Source organism: Ranitomeya variabilis, chromosome 4, assembly GCF_051348905.1.
Source record: "Ranitomeya variabilis isolate aRanVar5 chromosome 4, aRanVar5.hap1, whole genome shotgun sequence".
NCBI lineage: Eukaryota > Metazoa > Chordata > Amphibia > Anura > Dendrobatidae > Ranitomeya > Ranitomeya variabilis.
The window spans coordinates 34,097,381-34,120,998 of NC_135235.1; the positions used below are offsets into that span (position 1 = coordinate 34,097,381).

At 42.6% G+C, this 23,618-nt stretch overlaps 1 protein-coding gene across 4 annotated transcripts in view; it reads left to right on the forward strand.

Moving 5' to 3' along the window:
• The first annotated feature begins 538 nt into the window (after positions 1-538).
• ZFYVE27 (zinc finger FYVE-type containing 27) overlaps positions 539-23,618 on the forward strand; it is a 96,227-nt gene continuing 73,147 nt past the window's right edge. For 2 of the 4 annotated variants that reach the window (XM_077258311.1, XM_077258313.1), the window contains exons 1-3: positions 15,577-15,783; positions 15,892-16,104; positions 19,580-19,650. In XM_077258311.1, coding sequence (XP_077114426.1) covers positions 15,716-15,783; positions 15,892-16,104; positions 19,580-19,650 — 352 coding nt within the window. In that variant the 5' untranslated portion in view covers positions 15,577-15,715. Of the gene's footprint in view, positions 618-15,576; positions 15,784-15,891; positions 16,105-19,579; positions 19,651-23,618 lie in introns of those variants that run through there. The other 2 variants (XM_077258314.1, XM_077258312.1) reach the window with 2 other exon arrangements.

The following is a 23,618-nucleotide window of genomic DNA, read 5'->3' on the forward strand; positions in this document are numbered from 1 at the left end:
AATACAAATAATAAGAATTTTTATTATTGAACAGTTCTCTCTTGAACAATGGAAGAAGAAAAGAAAACAAAAAAACAAAATAAAAATTGCCCAGAGGGAAAGGGTTAATGCCGCTTCTATCAGTCAGGAGCATTGCAGCAATGAACTCTGCGATGTGCAGGGCGGAGGGTGTCCGGTCACACGGGCCGGCTCGGCTGTACCGGCCCGGCTCGGCTGTACCGGCCCGGCTCGGCTGTACCGGCCCGGCTCGGCTGTACCGGCCCGGCTCGGCTGTACCGGCCCGGCTCGGCTGTACCGGCCCGGCTCGGCTGTACCGGCCCGGCTCGGCTGTACCGGCCCGGCTCGGCTGTACCGGCCCGGCTCGGCTGTACCGGCCCGGCTCGGCTGTACCGGCCCGGCTCGGCTGTACCGGCCCGGCTCGGCTGTACCGGCCCGGCTCGGCTGTACCGGGGCACACGCTCCGCCGCCTGCAGGACCGGCCTCCTGTGACGTCACAGCCAGTGACTCCTGAATCCTCCCTCCGTGACGTCACAATGACTCCAAACAGGAAATGCTGGAGAATCGGCACAACAGGGAAAGCGCTGGAGGAGAGAGAATAATGTGCCTGTGAGAGGAAGGTAAGAGCCGCCATCTGCTGCCGCCTGTCCCCGGTGTGTACAGCTGTGTGTACAGCTCCTGGAGTGTCATCACCCATCGTGTATCACACACTGTATATCATATATCACACATCATACACCGATCACACATCACACACTGATCACACATCATACACTGATCACACATCATACACTGATCACACGTCACACATCATATATCATATCACACATCATACACTGATCACACATCATACACTGATCACACATCATACACTGATCACACATCATACACTGATCACACGTCACACATCATATATCATATCACCCATCACACACTGATCACACATCACACACTGATCACACATCATACACTGATCACACATCATACACTGATCACACGTCACACATCATATATCATATCACCCATCACACACTGATCACACATCACACACTGATCACACATCACACACTGATCACACATTGTATATCATCCATCATACACTGATCACACATCACACACTGGTCACACATCATATATCACACATCATACACTGACCACACATCACACACTGATCACACATCATACACTGATCACACATCACACACTGACCACACATCACACACTGATCACACATTGTATATCACCCATCATACACTGATCACACATCATACACTGATCACACATCATACACTGATCACACATCACACACTGATCACACATCACACACTGATCACACATCATACACTGATCACACATCATACACTGATAACACATCATATATCACACATCATATATCACACATCACACACTGATCACACATCACACACTGATCACACATCACACACTGATCACACATCACACACTGATCACACATCATACACTAATCACACATCACACACTGATCACACATCATACACTGATCACACATCATACACTGATAACACATCATATATCACACATCATATATCACACATCACACACTGATCACACATCACACACTGATCACACATCACACACTGATCACACATCACACACTGATCACACATCATACACTAATCACACATCACACACTGATCACACATCATACACAGATCACACATCACACACTGATCACACACTGATCACACATCATACACTGATCACACATTGGATATCACCCATCATACACTGATCACACATCATACACTGATCACACATCACACACACTGATCACACATTGTATATCATCCATCATACACTGATCACACATCACACACTGGTCACACATCACACACTGATCACACATCATACACTGATCACACATCATACACTGATCACACATCACACACTGATCACACATCACACTGATCACACATCATACACTGATCACACATCATACACTAATCACACATCACACACTGATCACACATCATACACTGATCACACACTGATCACACATCATACACTGATCACACATCATACACTGATCACACATTGTATATCACCCATCATACACTGATCACACATCACACACTGATCACACATCACACACTGATCACACATCACACTGATCACACATCACACACTGATCACACATCATACACTAATCACACATCACACACTGATCACACATCATACACTGATCACACATCACACACTGATCACACACTGATCACACATCACACACTGATCACACACTGATCACACATCATACACTGATCACACATCATACACTGATCACACATCACACACTGGTCACACATCATATATCACACATCATACACTGATCACACATCACACACTGATCACACATCACACACTGATCACACATTGTATATCATCCATCATACACTGATCACACACTGATCACACATCATACACTGATCACACATCATACACTGGTCACACATCACACACTGATCACACATTGTATATCACCCATCATACACTGATCACACACTGATCACACATCATACACTGATCACACATCACACACTGATCACACATCATACACTGGTCACACATCACGCACTGATCACACATCATACACTGATCACACATCACACACTGATCACACATCACACACTGATCACACATCACACACTGATCACACATCACACACTGACCACACATCACACACTGATCACACATTGTATATCATCCATCATACACTGATCACACATCACACACTGGTCACACATCATATATCACACATCATACACTGACCACACATCACACACTGATCACACATCACACACTGACCACACATCACACACTGATCACACATTGTATATCATCCATCATACACTGATCACACATCACACACTGGTCACACATCATATATCACACATCATACACTGATCACACATCACACACTGATCACACATCATACACTGGTCACACATCACGCACTGATCACACATCATACACTGATCACACATCACACACTGATCACACATCACACACTGATCACACATTGTATATCACCCATCATACACTGATCACACACTGATCACACATCATACACTGATCACACATCATACACTGGTCACACATCACACACTGATCACACATCACACACTGATCACACATCACACACTGATCACACATCACACACTGATCACACATCATACACTGATCACACATCATACACTGATAACACATCATATATCACACATCACACACTGATCACACATCATACACTGATCACACATCACACACTGATCACACATCACACACTGATCACACATCACACACTGATCACACATCATACACTAATCACACATCACACACTGATCACACATCATACACAGATCACACATCACACACTGATCACACACTGATCACACATCATACACTGATCACACATCATACACTTATCACACATCATACACTGATCACACATTGGATATCACCCATCATACACTCATCACACATCATACACTGATCACACATCACACACACTGATCACACATTGTATATCATCCATCATACACTGATCACACATCACACACTGGTCACACATCACACACTGATCACACATCATACACTGATCACACATCACACACTGATCACACATCACACACTGATCACACATCACACACTGATCACACATCACACTGATCACACATCATACACTGATCACACATCACACACTGATCACACACTGATCACACATCATACACTGATCACACATCATACACTGATCACACATCACACACTGATCACACATCACACTGATCACACATCATACACTGATCACACATCATACACTAATCACACATCACACACTGATCACACATCATACACTGATCACACATCACACACTGATCACATACTGATCACACATCATACACTGATCACACATCATACACTGATCACACATCATACACTGATCACACATTGTATATCACCCATCATACACTGATCACACATCACACACTGATCACACATCACACACTGATCACACATCACACTGATCACACATCACACACTGATCACACATCATACACTAATCACACATCACACACTGATCACACATCATACACTGATCACACATCACACACTGATCACACACTGATCACACATATCATACACTGATCACACATCATACACTGATCACTGATCACACACTGATCACACATTGTATATCATCCATCATACACTGATCACACATCACACACTGGTCACACATCATATATCACACATCATACACTGACCACACATCACACACTGATCACACATCATACACTGATCACACATCATACACTGATCACACATCACACACTGATCACACATCATACACTGATCACACATCACACACTGATCACACATTGTATATCATCCATCATACACTGATCACACATCACACACCATATATCACACATCATACACTGACCACACATCACACACTGATCACACATCACACACTGATCACACATCATACACTGATCACACATCACACACTGATCACACATCATACACTGATCACACATCACACACTGACCACACATCACACACTGATCACACATTGTATATCATCCATCATACACTGATCACACATCACACACTGGTCACACATCATATATCACACATCATACACTGATCACACATCACACACTGATCACACATTGTATATCATCCATCATACACTGATCACACACTGATCACACATCATACACTGATCACACATCATACACTGGTCACACATCACACACTGATCACACATTGTATATCACCCATCATACACTGATCACACACTGATCACACATCATACACTGATCACACATCATACACTGGTCACACATCACACACTGATCACACATCACACACTGATCACACATCACACACTGATCACACATCATACACTGATCACACATCACACACTGATCACACATCACACACTGATCACACATCATACACTGATCACACATTGTATATCACCCATCATACACTGATCACACATCACACACTGATCACACATCACACACTGATCACACATTGTATATCACCCATCATACACTGATCACACATCACACACTGATCACACATCACACACTAATCACACATCACACACTGATCACACATCACACACTGATCACACATCACACACTGATCACACATTGTATATCACCCATCATACACTGATCACACATCACACACTGGTCACACATCATATATCACACATCATACACTGATCACACATCACACACTGGTCACACATCACACACTGGTCACACATCACACACTGATCACACATCATACACTGATCACACATCATATATCACACATCATATATCACACATCACACATCACACACTGATCACACATCATACACTGATCACACATCATACACTGATCACACATCATACACTGATCACACATCATACACTGATCACACAACATACACTGATAACACATCATATATCACACATCACACTGATCACACATCATACACTGATCACACATCATACACTGATCACACATCATACACTGATCACACATCATACACTGATCACACATCACACACTGATCACACATCATACACTGATCACACATCACACACTGATCACACATCACACACTGATCACACATCACACACTGATCACGCATCACACTGATCACACATCACACACTGATCACACATCACACACTGATCACACATCATACACTGATCACACATCATACACTGATCACACATCATACACTGATCACACATCACACACTGATCACACATCATACACTGATCACACATTGTATATCACCCATCATACACTGATCACACATCACACACTGATCACACATCACACACTGATCACACATCACACACTGATCACACATCACACACTGATCACACATCACACACTGATCACACATCACACACTGATCACACATTGTATATCACCCATCATACACTGATCACACACTGATCACACATCATACACTGATCACACATCACACACTGATCACACATCATACACTGATCACACATCATATATCACACATCATATATCACACATCATACATCACACATCACACACTGATCACACATCATACACTGATCACACATCATACACTGATCACACATCATACACTGATAACACATCATATATCACACATCACACTGATCACACATCATACACTGATCACACATCATACACTGATCACACATCATACACTGATCACACATCACACACTGATCACACATCATACACGGATCACACATTGTATATCACCCATCATACACTGATCACACATCACACACTGATCACACATCACACACTGATCACACATCACACACTGATCACACATCACACTGATCACACATCACACACTGATCACACATCATACACTGATCACACTGATCACACATCACACATCATACACTGATCACACATCACACACTGATCACACATCACACACTGATCACACATCACACACTGATCACACATCATACACTGATCACACATTGTATATCACCCATCATACACTGATCACACATCACACACTGATCACACATCACACACTGACCACACATCACACACTGATCACACATCACACACTGATCACACATCACACACTGATCACACTGATCACACATCATACACTGATCACACATTGTATATCACCCATCATACACTGATCACACATCACACACTGATCACACATCACACACTGATCACACATCACACACTGATCACACATCACACTGATCACACATCACACACTGATCACACATCATACACATCACACACTGATCACACATCACACACTGATCACACATCATACACTGATCACACATCACACACTGATCACACACTGATCACACATCACACAGTGATCACACATCACACACTGATCACACATCACACACTGATCACACATTGTATATCACCCATCATACACTGATCACACACTGATCACACATCATACACTGATCACACATCATATATCACACATCACACACTGATCACACATCACACACTGATCACACATCATACACTGATCACACATCATATATCACACATCATATATCACACATCATACACTGATCACACATCACACACTGATCACACATCATACACTGATCACACATCATACACTGATCACACATCATACACTGATCACACATCATACACTGATCACACATCATACACTGATCACACATCACACACTGATCACACATCATACACGGATCACACATTGTATATCACCCATCATACACTGATCACACATTACACACTGATCACACATCACACACTGATCACACATCACACACTGATCACACATCACACTGATCACACATCACACACTGATCACACATCATACACTGATCACACTGATCACACATCACACACTGATCACACATCATACACTGATCACACATCACACACTGATCACACATCACACTGATCACACATCACACACTGATCACACATCATACACTGATCACACTGATCACACATCACACACTGATCACACATCATACACTGACCACACATCACACACTGATCACACATCACACACTGACCACACATCACACACTGATCACACATCACACACTGATCACACATCACACACTGATCACACTGATCACACATCATACACTGATCACACATTGTATATCACCCATCATACACTGATCACACATCACACACTGATCACACATCACACACTGATCACACATCACACACTGATCACACATCACACTGATCACACATCACACACTGATCACACATCATACACATCACACACTGATCACACATCACACACTGATCACACATCATACACTGATCACACATCACACACTGATCACACATCACACACTGACCACACATCACACACTGATCACACATCACACACTGATCACACATCATACACTGATCACACTGATCACACATCACACACTGATCACACATCGTACATCACCCATCATACACTGATCTCACATCATACAGTGATCACACATGATACACTGATCACACATCACACACTGGTCACACATCACACACTGGTCACACATCACACACTGGTCACACATCACACACTGATCACACATCATACACTGATCACACATCATACACTGATCACACATCATACACTGATCACACATCATATATATCACACATCATATATCAAACATCATATATCACACAGCATACACTGATCACACATCATACACTGATCACACATCATATATCACACATCATACACCGATCACACATCACACACTGATCACACATCATACACTGATCACACATTGTATATCACACATCATACACTGATCACACATCATACACTGATCACACATCATACACTGATCACACATCATACACTGATCACACATCACACATTGAATGTCGCACTTCAGATACAAAAAAATTATAAAAGATTATTTCCACTTTTCCTGCCTCCAAACCTCCCTGATGGAGCCTCCGGCTGCAGACCTTCCAGCACTGACCATTATGGGGTGCGACTCACGTTTTTGACCTTGTGAGAAGAACCGGACATGAGGCAGTGAGCAGAGATCTGCCGGTGCCAGGACACACAAGTATAATCCCTTTTTAATACCTTCCCTCGGCTTATTGCGGGACGCTTGATTTTCATAAAGAATTGACTCAGTTCAAATTTAATTCTGTGGCCGATTTACACATTTTTTTCAAAATTAGTTCATTTTAGTAACACAAATAAATAAACATCGCTGTTACATTGTATCATGGCACACTTGTCATATTGACTTCTCACCGTCCGTTACATTGTATCATCGCATGTGGTTCATTTTATAATCACACTAGTTACATTGTATAATCACACTAGTCACATTGTATCATCACACTTGTTACTTTGTATCATCACACTTGTTACTTTGTATCGTCACTCTTGTTACTTTGCATCGTCACTCTTGTTACTTTGCATCGTCACTCTTGTTACTTTGCATCGGTGCTCTTGTTACTTTGTATCATCACACTTGGTACATTGTATCGTCACACTAGTTACATTGTATAATAACACTGGTTACAGTGTGTAATCACTCTGGTTACATTGTATCATCGCACTTGTTACATTGCATATACACACTTGGTACATTGTATCACCACACTTGGTACATTGTATCACCACACTTGGTACATTGTATCATCACTCTTGTTACTTTGTATCATCACCCTTGTTACTTTGTATCATCACTCTTGTTACTTTGTATCGTCACACTTGTTACTTTGCATCGTCACTCTTGTTTGTGTCGTCGCTCTTGTTACATTGTATCGTCACACTTGGTGCATTGTATCATCACACTTGGTACATTGTATCGTCACACTAGTTACATTGTATAATAACACTGGTTACAGTGTGTAATCACTCTGGTTACATTGTATCATCGCACTTGTTACATTGCATATACACACTTGGTACATTGTATCACCACACTTGGTACATTGTATCACCACACTTGGTACATTGTATCATCACTCTTGTTACTTTGTATCATCACCCTTGTTACTTTGTATCATCACTCTTGTTACTTTGTATCGTCACACTTGTTACTTTGCATCGTCACTCTTGTTTGTGTCGTCGCTCTTGTTACATTGTATCGTCACACTTGGTGCATTGTATCATCACACTTGGTACATTGTATCATCACACTTATTACATTGCATATACACACTTGGTACATTGTATCACCACACTTGTTACTTTGTATCGTCGCTCTTGTTACTTTGCATCGTCGCTCTTGTTACTTTGCATCATCGCTCTTGTTACTTTGTATCGTCAGTCTTGTTACTTTGTATCGTCACACTTGGTACATTGTATAATAACACTGGTTACATTGTATCATCGCACTCGCTACATTGAATATACACACTTGATACATTGTATCACCACACTTGTTACTTTGTATCGTCACACTTGGTACATTGTATCGTCACACTTTGTACATTGTATCGTCACACTTTGTACATTGTATCGTCACACTTGGTACATTGTATCATCGCACTTGTTACATTGTATCATCGCACTTGTTACATTGCATATACACACTTGGTACATTGTATCAACACACTTGTTACTTTGTATCGTCGCTCTTGTTACACTGTATCATCACTCTTGTTACTTTGTATTGTCACACTTGTTACTTTGCAGCGGTGCGCTTGTTACTTTGTATCGTCACTCTTTGTACATTGTATCGTCACACTTGGTACATTGTATCATCGCACGCTTGCTCGGCTGTATACAGGCCGACGTCGGCTTACCTCTGCTGCATACGTTGAATATTTTGTGCCTGCGTGTCACAACTTTGTTTCTTCAACCAAATATTGTCACATCAGAATTCCCAAAACTGTTGCACCATCTACATTACAGAATTTCCACCACTTCTCCTTCTGATGGATCTGTTCCTGTTTTTGAATAGAAATATACAGAAACCCTTTTCTGGCCGTGCTCGCAGCCATGTGGTTCTGATCCATTGTTATCTTCCGGACAGATTTTTCCTGATTTTATCATGTGTGATTTTGTTCATTTGACCTTTTTTTAAGCTTTATCTACCTCCAAAAAGCAGCAAAAATCACCTCAAAACCACCTGAAAGCCTTCCCCTAATTAATTTCATTTTAGAGGAAAAATAAAGTGCATGTCAATTCTTTGAAGTGGATCCTGGTGTAATAATAATAATTTTATTCTGCAGCGCTTTACAATTTTAGAGCTTCATATTAAGCGCTGTCCATCAGTAGACTTCAAAAGTGCTTCAAACTCCACCGAAAAAAAAGCGTTTCCTATATCTGCTTCATCTTGAAAAACCTGTTTCTGAAAACCTTCCGCATAGCCTACAACCCGTGTATGGAATGAGCTGCGCTACAATCCATGTAGGCGATATCTAGCAGAGCTGAAAGAGAAACAGTACAGCAGTGCAGGTTTAGCTGCTGACTGTGGATTGTGGGTCACTTTACTCCCACATTTATGAGATCCGTAAATATTTGGGCATTGTCATCCTAAATAATAGGGTCAAGAAGGTAATGTTTGTCCTAGAGAGGAATCCCAGGAATGATCCACCCATTGTCCCCGATTCTCTGACAGCGGCATGTTTACTCTGCTGTAATGACCATAATGTGACGACAAGCTCAGCTGATTGTATCTTACTGAACCTTGGAAGATATATATATGTGTGTACATATATTTATAAGGTCCCCGTTTGCGTTTGCTATGCTAGTTGAGGCCTTGACTAGTCCATGGGCGTTAGTTTCCTCAAAACTAGTCAGCCCTCTTTCCATGTTATCACGCCCCTGTGAGCGTGATAACAATTTGCAGCAGCCGATGTCATCTCATCGGCGCCTGCGAATCTCGCGCACGCGCGCAGCTTTTTTCACTCACGTCTTGTTCCTGCTGAATCCAGCTGTCCTTCGTCTCCTCCATGGACGTGAGCCATTTTCCGCACTTCTGGTCGTGCGCAATGCGCCTCTGAAGCTGGGAAGCATACACCCGACTACAGAGGCGCAGTGACGCTGCCGAAATGAGCGGTGCACTAAAGCCTTTGTTGGTGGTGATGAAGCTTCAGGACTCCTCCTGTCTGGAGAAACTAGTCGCAGGCATTGCTGAGGTATGATTTTGGCCCATTCTTCCACACAAGCACACTTCCTATCCTGAAGGTCCTCCTTCTATGGACGCTGAGCTTTGGTTCCTTCCATACATTTTGTATCGGATTCAGTTCCCGTGATCGGCTAGGCCATTCTAGCAGATTTTTTTTTCAAGAATGATTTGGTACACTTGTCCATTCACCCTTACTTTCATTACATGAAGTTTGCCAGTGCTTTATGCTGATTAACAGCCCCACAACATGATGATCCCACCTCCAAACTTCACTGTTGGTATGTTGTCTTTTGGGTGAGGCCTTTTGACCTCCAAACATGGTGTGTATTATGGCATCCAGAGAGTTCAATTTTGGTCTCATCAGACCAGACTGTATTCTCCCAGTATTTTACAGACTTGTCTAAATGTTGTTGTGTTGAACAAACTGTAAACATGCGTGAACATGCTATTTGTTCAGCAATTGAGTCTTGCGTGGTGAGCGTGCATACAGGCCATGGAGGTTCAGTGCATTAATTATAGTTTTCTTTGAAATAATTGTTCTTGTTGATTCCAGGTCTTTCTGTATCTTTCCACATGTGATCCTTGGCTCTTGGACAGCTCTTCTGATAATTCTTTTCACTCCTCTGTCTGGAATCTTGTGGGGAGCACCTGGTCTTGGCCAGTTTATGGGGAAATTATGTTCTTTCCACTTCCAGATTATGGCCCCATCAGTGCTCACTGGAACCTTCAGCAGTTTAGAAATTCTTCTTTAATCAATGCCATCAGTAAGCTTTGCAACAATAAGGTTGCAAAGGTCTTGAGACAGCTCACTGGTTTTACCCATCATGAGATGTTTCTTGTGTGGCCCCTTGGTAATGAGACACCTTTTTATAGACCATCAGTTGAATCAGCTGATATTATTTTTCACTAAGAGGCACGATTGCTTTCTAATTACCGATAGATTTCAGCTGGTGTCAGGACTTTCCATCGCTTTTTGCACCTCTGTTTCTTCATGTGTTTAATACTTTTTCCCTGTGCCATGTCTCATTATTACACATAGCTTAAGTTTGGGACATGTGTGGTGATTTCTTTGCCTGTGTTGATTGGATGGGTTGTTACCAACATAATTTTTTTGTCCCCTTAAAGAGGTGGTCCACTACAATGTATTATGCACCCATCAATTTAAACATTTTAAATAAGTATGTTTGTAAATACCTTATGTTGCCTCATTTGCCTGTGAGTGGCGCTATTGCTGCTTGCTCATTCCCGATCACATGATCCCGGCTGCTGCCGCTGATGTCACGTCAACTTCCGGACTCCCTAGCACCACCAAGGCGTGACCCACTCACACACGCTACCCCTGGTGGGGCTGAGGGTGGTGTTTCACCGCAGTTAGCCCAATATCCAGCGCGCGCTTCTGGCCAATGATATTGGGCTGGTAATGGTCAAGTCCAACCTTTGGGACCCCACCTATTATGAAGAGAGAGGGGGACTCCAAATTCTTCATGTATATTTCTGCTGGAGGCGTGAAGCCACGGCGAGTGGAGACTCCCAGATACCAGAGTTGTAATAATACGACTTCTGTCCACGATTCTAACTTTCCAACATTTTACTGTTTTATCTGCCACCACCTTGATCACCAGAGCTGCTGTCATAATATTTTGGGCTTCGGAGCTGAAATCCTCCTGGCTTAAAGCTTTTTTGTTTTTTTTTCCCTGTATTTTAATCCCAATGGACCCACAGTGGGCTAATAAAAAGATCCTGTACTCGGCTCCTGGACGGAACCGGCTCCTGTTCACTTATCCTCCCACCAGTCTGCTGGCATCAACATCTGGCGTAGATGGGGAGGTGGTTCCCATAATTGGCTGCAATGATCCCTCTGGATGTTAATGCCCTTCAACCGGTAGTGGGCACAGTAGTGAGTGTGGAAGAGTGGCGCCAGGCCGTGAGTGTGAGATTAGAGTAGTGAGTGTGGAAGAGTGGCGCTGGGCCAGGAGGTGAGTGCGGAATTATAGTAGTGAGTGGGTAAGAGTGTCGCCAGGCCAGGTAGTGAGTGTGGGTTACAGTAGTGAATGGAGCATAGTGGCGTCAGGCCAGAAGGTAAGTGTGCGATTACAGCAGTGAGTGGACAAGAATGGCACAGAGCCAGGAGGTGAGTATGAGATTAAGAGTAGTGAGAGTGGAAGAGTGGCGCCGGACCAGCAGGTCAGTGTGGGATTACAGTAGTGAGTGGGTAAGAGTGGCGCTGAGCCAGGAGGTCAGTGTGGGATTACAGTAGTGAGTGGGTAAGAATGGCGCCGAACCAGGAGGTCAGTGCGGGATTACAGTAGTGAGTGGGTAAGAGTGGCGCCAAGCCAGGAGGTCAGTGTGGGATTACAGTAGTGAGTGGGTAAGAGTGGCGCTGAGCCAGGAGGTCATTGTGGGATTACAGTAGGGGGGTAAGAGTGGCGCTGAGCCAGGAGTTCAGTGTGGGATTACAGTGGGGGGGGGGGGGGTAAGAGTGGTGCCGTGCCAGGAGGTCAGTGTGGGATTACAGTAGTGAGTGGGTAAGAGTGGCGCCGAGCCAGGAGGTCAGTGTGGGATTACAGTAGTGAGTAGGTAAGAGTGGCGCTGAGCCAGGAGGTCAGTGTGGGATTACAGTAGTGAGTAGGTAAGAGTGGTGCTGAGCCAGGAGGTCAGTGTGGGATTACAGTAGGGGGGGGAGTAAGAGTGGCGCCGAGCCAGGAGGTCAGTGTGGGATGACAGTGAGTGGGGAAGAGTGGCACCGGTGCAGGAGGTGAGAGTGAGATTACAGTAGTGACAGGAGAAGAGGTTCGTCGGGCCAGGAGATGAGTGTGGGATTACAGTATTGAGTGGGAAGAGTGGCACCAGGCCAGGAAGTGAGTGAGGGATTTATTTATTTTTTAAATCCATCCTGGAAATAACGCGGGGAAACCCCTTTAAGTTGTGCACAAAGCAAAATTAGCTTCATATTGGTTTCATCGTCCCAAAGCAACCTGCTTGACTTGTAGAACCCCAGAAGACGTGTAAATATACTATAACTATATACTATAATATAATGTACTGACAGCAAACAGAGATCTTAACATTCGAAGGTGAACTTAATATTGAGCTTGAGATAGAGAAAACCGGACCCCCTCAACCGCCTTTAAAACAAGTTGATAGAATTACATTTAAAATGTACAAGAATATTCCATTCATTGACAGCAAGCAGAGATCTCGACATTTTACTATATTACAGAATGAGATCAAGTTGCACGAACAACAAAGAAATACAATTACCGGTATATTTGACAGAATGTTCCATTCACTGACAGCAAGCGGTGATATTGATATTTAAAGGTCTATTCTACATGACCTAAAACAGGTTTACAATTATATGAAACATTCCAGCCTGGAATACAGCAAACGGAGATCTTGACATTTAAAGGGGTATAACACAGATTGAGCTTGAGTTGGCCAAAACCAGACACTTCCCCTTTAAACAAGGACACACAATGAAATCTAACGTTAATTTTCACATTAGAATATTTCATCTACTGACAGCAGAGATCTCGACGATTAAAGGATCATTACCGATTAGATACAAAACTAATTGCTCCTAACACTGACCGCAAACATTTAAAGGGATGTTACAGATTGAGCTCAGCTTCCGTAAAATCAGCAGCAGACCTGTTTACTAAACAAGAACTTACAATTCTATTTTCCAAATAATGATCCGGATGAGAATATTTCACCCGCTGACAGCAAACGGTGATCTTTGACATTTAAAGGGATAATACGGATTGAGCTTAAAGTTACCTACAATTGAAAAGCTCCTTTCCACGAGAGCGTATAAGTATGTGAACCCTCCGTGTAGAAGCCACAGGTGTGGGAGGTGACAGCTGGGACCTTACAGTCTGGCAGCGGTGACACAAAGCAATTACCCTGCGGCCCGTCCCACGTCCAGCCTGCGGCACTGATCAGCCGGGAACCTGTTTATCTGCTGCCTGAACTTCAGATCCTCTTCAGTTTTCTTCTGACCTTTGAACATATTTTTCTGATACCGGCGCTGTACTTCCTGGTGATCGATGCCAGTCCTCCATGGTGTTCCTGGCATCGAGCGCAGCCATGCACTGGAGGCTCCGCAGACGCTTGGCCGGGAAGAAGAGGTCTGAGCGCCTATTGTCACATTCCAGCAGCTTCCTCTGTTCTTCATGTCCAGGAAGTTTTCCCTTCGTCCGCTGTGTGTCTTACGGTAACTCTCTTCCTTCTTGCAGCATGCAGGCGACAGAGAGGGATGCGGCTTCTCCCGGGGACACGGGCTGGTCGGAGGGCATGCCATCCATGGCGGAGTCCCAGCCGGGGTCTCCTCAAGTCGCCAGCAAGTCGCAAGCCTTTGATCTCTTCAACCTGGTCGTCTCCTACAAGAGGATCGAGATCTACCTGGAGCCCGTCCGGGACGGCTGGGACACGGTCCGATACCTGCTGAGGTGAGAGGCGCTCCCTGTACTCGATGGGGCAGAGCTCACTTTGCCATTTCACTATTTCTGGTGCTTTTTTGATTCTGTTTGCATTTTGCAAATCCAATGCTTATGCTAAGTTCACACTAGGCGTTTTTGCAGTGTTTTTTATGCATTTTTTTTAATGCAAGTTTTAGGCTTAGTTCACACTAGGCGTTTTTGCATTTTTTTCTTTTATGCATTTCTTCACGCAAGTTTTAGGCTAAGTTCACACTAGGCGTTTTTGCAGATTTCTTTATCCAAGTTTTAGGCTAAGTTCACACTAGGCGTTTTTGCAGTTTTTTTCATGCATTTTTTATGCAAGTTTTAGGCTAAGTTCACGCTAAGAGTTTTTACTGTGTTTTTTAATGTTTTTTTTTAATGCTAATTTTTAGCTGCGTTTTACAGTACCAGCAAAGTCTGAGATCTCAGAAATCTCATGCACACACATTGTTTTTTTTGTCATCAGGGTTTTGTGCTTTGCACGGTTTCTTGCACAATGGAGGATTTCACTTCTTTCAGCATTTTTTCAGCGTTTTTCACCCATTGAAATGAATGAGTGGTAAAAAAACCGCTGAAAAAATGCAGATATAAGGTTTTGCTGCATTTTTGTGCCAAAACCTGATCCTGTAGAATAGGACTTTTTTAATACTAAACTTAATCAGCATGCACAAGAGACAAATCTAGCATGCCAAAACCGCAGCAAAAAATGCCCCAAAAATGCAGCAAAAAACCCAAGAAAAACGTGCTTTTTTCCTGCAGCTTCTTTCCTGCCAAGAGATCAGGTTTTACTGCTGAAAAACACCGTGTGAACTTACTCCTAACTATTTTTGATATGAGTTTTTTTTAAATTTTTTATGCCATTTGCATTTTGCAAACCCGACACTTATTTTATTGCGGCAGAAATGTGCATTTTACCGCATCGTGGATCCCCATGAAAATTAACTCCATCCGATGGGGTTATCCAGCTGGCTTTTTCTGTATACTACTTTTTTTTTTTTCCCAGTGAATAAATGAGATATGGATTTCATGTGGTTTCCACCTTTGTGCCAAAATCGGCATAAAATCCGACACATATTCCAGGTGTCATGTAAAGATAACCCAGTAGCCATGTACAGAATTTCTGCAGCTTTCTAAAACAATTAGTGTTTCAAGATCTCTGCTTGCAGTCAGTGAGTGGTAACAAGCTAGAGCCTGTTTTTAGCCTGTGGATGTAGACAAGAATGTTTTTATTCACCAACAGCAACAAGAGAGATCGGGAGAAATGTAAACACCAAGGGCTTCATTATTGCATTTTTTTGTCTACTTTTTAGTGTTTTTTTTTCTCCTGTTTATCACTTGCACCTTATTTTTCTTGTAATTTGTGATTTTTTAAAATTTATTTTATGTGTTAGCGTCTTCTCCTTCTCCTCCTTCTTCTCCTCCTTCTGTTTTTCTTCTTCTCCTTCTCCTTCTGTTTTTCTTCTTCTCCTCCTCCTTCTTCGTCTTCTTCTTTTTATTGTTTTCTTCTTTTTTTTCTTCCTTTTCTTCTTTTTAATCTTTTTCCTTCTTCATTTTCTTCTTCTCCTTCTTCTCCTTCTCCTGCTTCTCCTTCTCCTCCTCCTTCTTTTTCTTTTTTCTTCTTTTTCTTCTCCTTTTTCTTCTTCTTTTCCTCTCCTTTTCCTCTCCTTTTCTTCTCCTTCTCCTCCTCCTTCTGTTCTTCTTCTTCTTCTTCTCCTCCTCCTCCTCCTCCTCCTCCTCCTCCTTCTTCTTTTTCTCCTTTTTCTTCTTTTTCTTATTTTTATTCTTCTTCCTTTTCTCCTTGTCTTTCTCCTTGTCTTTCTCCTTCTTCTCTTTCTTCTTCTTCGTCTTCTCCTCCTTCTGTTTTTCTTCTTTTTTCTTCTTCCTATTCTTCTTTTTATTCTTTTTCCTTTTTCTTCTTCTCCGCCTTCTCCTCCTCTTTCTTTTTCTTCTCCTTCTTCTCCTCCTTCTTCTTTTTTTTTCTCTTCCTTCTCCCCCTTTTTTTATTTAAAGTTCACCATTGTAGGCAGGATTTGGGGTTTCAAGATGTTTTTGGCTGATTCATGAAATTTCCAGTCCTTTCCTGAGAGTGATTTTATATAACGGTCTAGAGAAAAAAAGACCAGACTCTTCTGGAGCGAGTGGTGCACACAGGATACCCAGTCCATCAGTTATAACCTATTGCGGCACCTTTCAGTGTGCTTTATCTGGGTGTGTGCATATTCTGCTTTTTTGGTGGATGCCAGCTTCGTCCTAGCCATCGGGTCTATTTTCTAGCAATCCGGCTTCTCCTACCCTGTAGCTTCAGGCGCCATGCACCACATTATACGGTTCACTTTTATGTTCTGTCCTATGATTGTACTTACACCGTTGCCTCTATAAATGTCTCTGCGGTTTTTGGTTTCTTATGTTCCTCTTTTTTTTTACTTTTTCTTTTCCTCTTTGTTTCTTTTTTCCCTTTCTTTTCCTGTTTCTCCTTTTTTTTTACACCTTTATTTTTCCTTCCTGAACTGAGAGATTGAGAGCAATAATACCACAATGATGCTATCCTGGAATCTCCTCTTTTCACCACTTTGTTAGTACTACGTAGATTTATCTGTATTTTGTTTGATTTGTATTTTATGACACTCATGATAAATGGTGTTCATCTATTTTTTTTCCTATTTTCTATAGTTGTACATTTATTTCTTTTTCTTTTTAATAGACTGATGAAGGTTTTGTATTGACCGAAACTTCTATTGTTTTTTCTGGATTTGTCTCAATTAATAAATATTCCTGTTGTATACACCAAAACGGGTGCTAAGTATTTTTGCAGTGAATACAAATGTCTGTCTGAATTTTTTTTTTTGTCAAATTTTGGGACGTTTATGACTTTATGCTAAAAAAAAAAAGCTTAAAAAAATCTAAAGGCAAAAAAAAAAAAAAGTATTTTTGAACCAAATTGTTAAAGAATTTGGTGCGAAAAACAAATACCACAAGACGGAAAAAGAAAAAGTTACTTCAACCCCTTCACGACATATGATGTCATATGTTGTGTCTTCCCCTTTAATACAGGCCCCGGCGCTGAGCCCGCGTCTTTTCCGTCACATGTCAGCTCACTGTCAAGTGCCTCTAACAGCTGCGGGTGGAATCGCGATCCACCCGCGGCTGTTAACATGTTAAATGCCGCTGTCGATCTCTGACATCAGCATTTAACTCAAATGCGCCGGAAGCTCGTCAATAACTCCACCCGTTGGCGCCTCTGTCACATGACCGCTGGGTGCCAACCCGGGTCTGCAGGAGACCCCCCCATGGTTGAAAAAATGAAAAAATATAAAAGTTCACATCACCCCGCATTCTCCCCATTCAAAATAAAACAATAAAATCATCAATAATAAAATATGAAAAATAAATTCCATTGCAATAATAATAAATAATAATAATATTTTGTTCTGTGTTCAATTTTTTTCTCTGCTTTTCCCTGTAGATGGCAGACGCCAATCGTTTCACTTCTCACCTGTTTTCTGGTGAACATTTTGCTGCTCACGATGAATGAAGGTAAGTGGTGATGATCCCACGGATTTGCCGCCGTCTTCTCCGATCCTGGCAGGGAACTTTCACTTTCGTCCTTCATTCACTTCTTTTATATCTTCTCTTGAGAAAACTGGGTGCAAGGTGAGGAACGGAGAACCTGTAGGCTCGGCAAGGGCCATTGCAATCTGGAAAACCATCCCCTACACAATGGCTGGGCGAGAGCATGGTTGCCTTTTACTAATGGCTTATATTTGGGAATTGTAAGATCTGACCACACCCGGGCGCCCAGGCATCTCCCATGTCTGTAACTCCCGTTAGGTCAGTCCTTAATTACAACTTAATTACCTTTTCCACATCCAGACGAGGCCCCTAATAACAAATTAGATGCAAAAATGAATTCCTCTCTCCCGGTTTGGGTCTCCTTTGGCTCCAGACACCACATCACTGGGTCCTCATGTCCTTTCAGGGTAATGATATTTTATGTTGTGGGGCCCATGACATCTTAACGATGACTGGCGACAAGATTCTCAGAGCTTAAGAGGACCCAACCCGGGAGGGAGGAGCGACGAGCAACAGGTGCATTTAGGGGTCTGCGTTGAGGCCTGAATTTGATTTTGGGATTGGTCTAGAGTCTAAATTAATTTTGACATCTAGCCTGAATTTATATAGGAGATCTGAATATATTTAGGTGTCTGGTCTGTTGTCTCAAAGTATTTGGGGGTTTGATCTGGGTTCTGAGTTTATGTAGGAGGTTGACTGAGGTCTGAAGTTATGTAGGGGATTGATCTGGGGTCTGAATTTATGTAGGAAGTTATTCTAGGGTCTGAATTTCTGTAGGAGGTTGGTTAGGTCTAAATTTATGTATGTGATTGTTTGGCGTCTGAATTTATGAAGGAGGTTGTCTGGGGTCTGACTTTATGTAGTGAGAGTTTCTGCGGTCTGACTTTATGTAGAAAGTTGGTCTGAATACATGTAGGTGGTTTGTCTGGGGTTGGTGTTATGATCCTAATGGCAGAGGATCTCAGGAGTACCAGCTAAGTCTGCAAACACAAAAAACCAGCTCATAGGGAAGTGGTAACTAGGCTGACCGTATACCTGATCCTAGCACAAACAACTAGCAGCAGCCGGGGAACGTACCTACGTTGGTTCTAGACGTCTCGCGCCAGCCGGAGAACTAATTAACCCTTTCAGAGAAAATAAGACCTCTCTTGCCTCAAGAGAAAAGACCCCAAAGAAATACAAGCCCCCCACAAATAATAACGGTGAGGTAAGAAGAAATGACAAACGTAAGAATGAACTAGATTTAGCAAAGAGAGGCCCACTGACTAATAGCAGAAAATAGAAAGATGACTTATACGGTCAGCAAAAAACCCTACAAAATATCCACGCTGAATATCCAAGAACCCCTGCACCGACTAACGGTGTGGGGGGAGAATAACAGCCCCCCTTGAGCTTCCAGCAAAATCAGCAATCACATTTTAAACAAAGCTGAAACAAAATAAGGAAAATTCAAATGCACAAAAATAAGAAAGCAGGACTTAGCTTATCTTGCAAAATCAGGAGACCAGGAGACAGGAGAAAACAGACATGGTCTGATAACAACGAATCCAGGCACAATACAGAGTATCCAGGAAGTTTATATAGGCACACCCAAGGCCAAATGAAGCAGGTGGGTGCCAACCTGGGGAAAGACACTCCAAGTGCCATACCGCTAATGACCACAAGAGGGAGCAAAGAAATATAGTTCACAACAGGTTGGGTTTTATGTAGGAAGTTGATCTGGGGTCTGATTTTATGTAGAGGGTTGTTCTTGGGTTTGAATCTATGTAAAGGGAGGTTCTGGGGTCTGAATTTATGTAGGAGGTTGGTCTGGAGTCTGAATCTATGTATTGGGAAGGTTCTGGGGTCTGAATTAATGTAGGGGCTTGATCTGAGGTCTGAATTTATGTAGGCAGGTAGTCTGGGGTCTGGATTTATGTAGGGGGTTGGTCTTGGGTCTGAATTTATGTAGGGGGTTGGTCTTGGGTCTGAATTTATGTAGGGGGTTGGTCTTGGGTCTGAATTTATGTAGGGGGTTGGTCTTGGGTCTGAATTTATGTAGGGGGTTGGTCTTGGGTCTGAATTTATGTAGGGGGTTGGTCTTGGGTCTGAATTTATGTAGGGGGGTTGGTCTTGGGTGTGCATTAATTATGGAGTCTGACCTGTATCAATCTTTGGGTAAAATTTAATTTCTATGTTAAGAATTTTGCAAAAAAAGGCGCTAAGAAATTTCAAAGGCTTCACAGCTGCCTTCAAATCTGTGGTATGTCTGGCATTGTTGGGTATTCTAGTGGCAGCCATATTGGTTGTCGCCATTGTCCATGGGTTGTGTCTAGTGTCGCAACTTATTCACACTCAAGATACCAGACACAACCTGTAGACAAGCGTGGTGCTGTTTTTTGTAGTTTTTTTTTATCCCTCACATAGTTTCCATTCTTGTCTAGTATTTACTTTTCAGGTGTTACTTTTTTTTTTTCATAAAATGATATTGCTGAATACACATCCTCCAGGCCTGGGACATGTGAATGGCTCCATTGTTGTAGCCGGCTGTGTGTGACGCGGGGTGTTTGCTTGCGTCGGTGTGTCCATATAATGCTACAAAGGCCGGTAATCATCTTCCTTAGAAATATGAGAATAATGTTGCAGGTGATTGGTTGTCGTGGGGCGTCTTGTTCCGATGTGGCGCCAGAGTAACGACAGATGGTAACATGTGCGGATCCATGTAAAACACGTCTCACCAATGAATACTTGATGATGGGTGTAAGGACAAACATTCACTCATGGCCGCCCACTCGCTGTGCTGTCGTCCTTTGTGACAAGGACTGGATGGTGAATCCCTCTGTCCCCTGGATGAGCAGTATTGCATTTCTTTTTCCAAAAATATTATTAACCCTTAGGGACCAGGCCTTTTTTCGTTTATTTTTTTTTTTTTGCATTTGAAGTTTTTATCATTTTGGGGTCTATGATCACTTTCATTGTATTTTTTGTGACCCCCCAAAAATTCTGACAATTCTGGGGTTTTTCTTTTTACAATTAACCTCCTGAGTGATCTTACACTGTTACAGACCGGACTTTTATGGACGCGGCGACACTGAGCATGCTTATTGTTTTATTTTTACTTTTTTTCTTTATGTTTTTATGCATTATACATATATATGCACGTATGATGTGTGCACATATAAATGTGCATGCACGCATACATTTTTTTATATATATATATATATATATATATATATATATATATATATATATATATATATATATATATATTATAATATATTTACGCACCGGATCATAAGATGCATCTAGGTTTTAGAGGAGGAAATTAGGGAAAAAAAAAGTGGTCAATTCTTTACTTAATATCCCCTATCCTAGAATATATGGTCCCCTCACCCCTCTCCTGATATACATGGCCCCCTCATCCCTACTCTGGTATGTATGTCCGCCTTATCTCTAGCCTGGCAGGCATGGCCTCATCCCTATCCTGGTATGATTGGCCCCCACTCCCATACTGGTATGTATGGCCCCATCGGAAAACATTAAAAACACAAACCATTACACTTACCTTCCCGGCGCTCCCTCGCAGCATCTTGTTCCGATGCCAGCAGCTCACTGCTCTGCATGCCGGGACTGTGTGCACGGAGAGCAGTGAACATTCAGTGTGAACCTGCTCTCATCTGTGAAGAACACAGGGCACCAATGTTGAGTTTTGCTGTTCTCTGGCAAATGCCAAATTGCCTTGCACGTTGTTGGGCTGGAAGCACAACACCCACTTGTAGACTTCGTGCCCTCATACTTCCCTCATGAAGCCTGTTTCTGACAGTTTGAGCAGACACACGGATGTTCTGGAGGTCATTTTGCAGGGCTCGATCACTGCTCCTTTTCCCTCTTGCACAAAGGAGGAGGTAGCGGTCCTGCTGCTGGGTTGTTGCCCTCCTACGGTCCTCTCCACA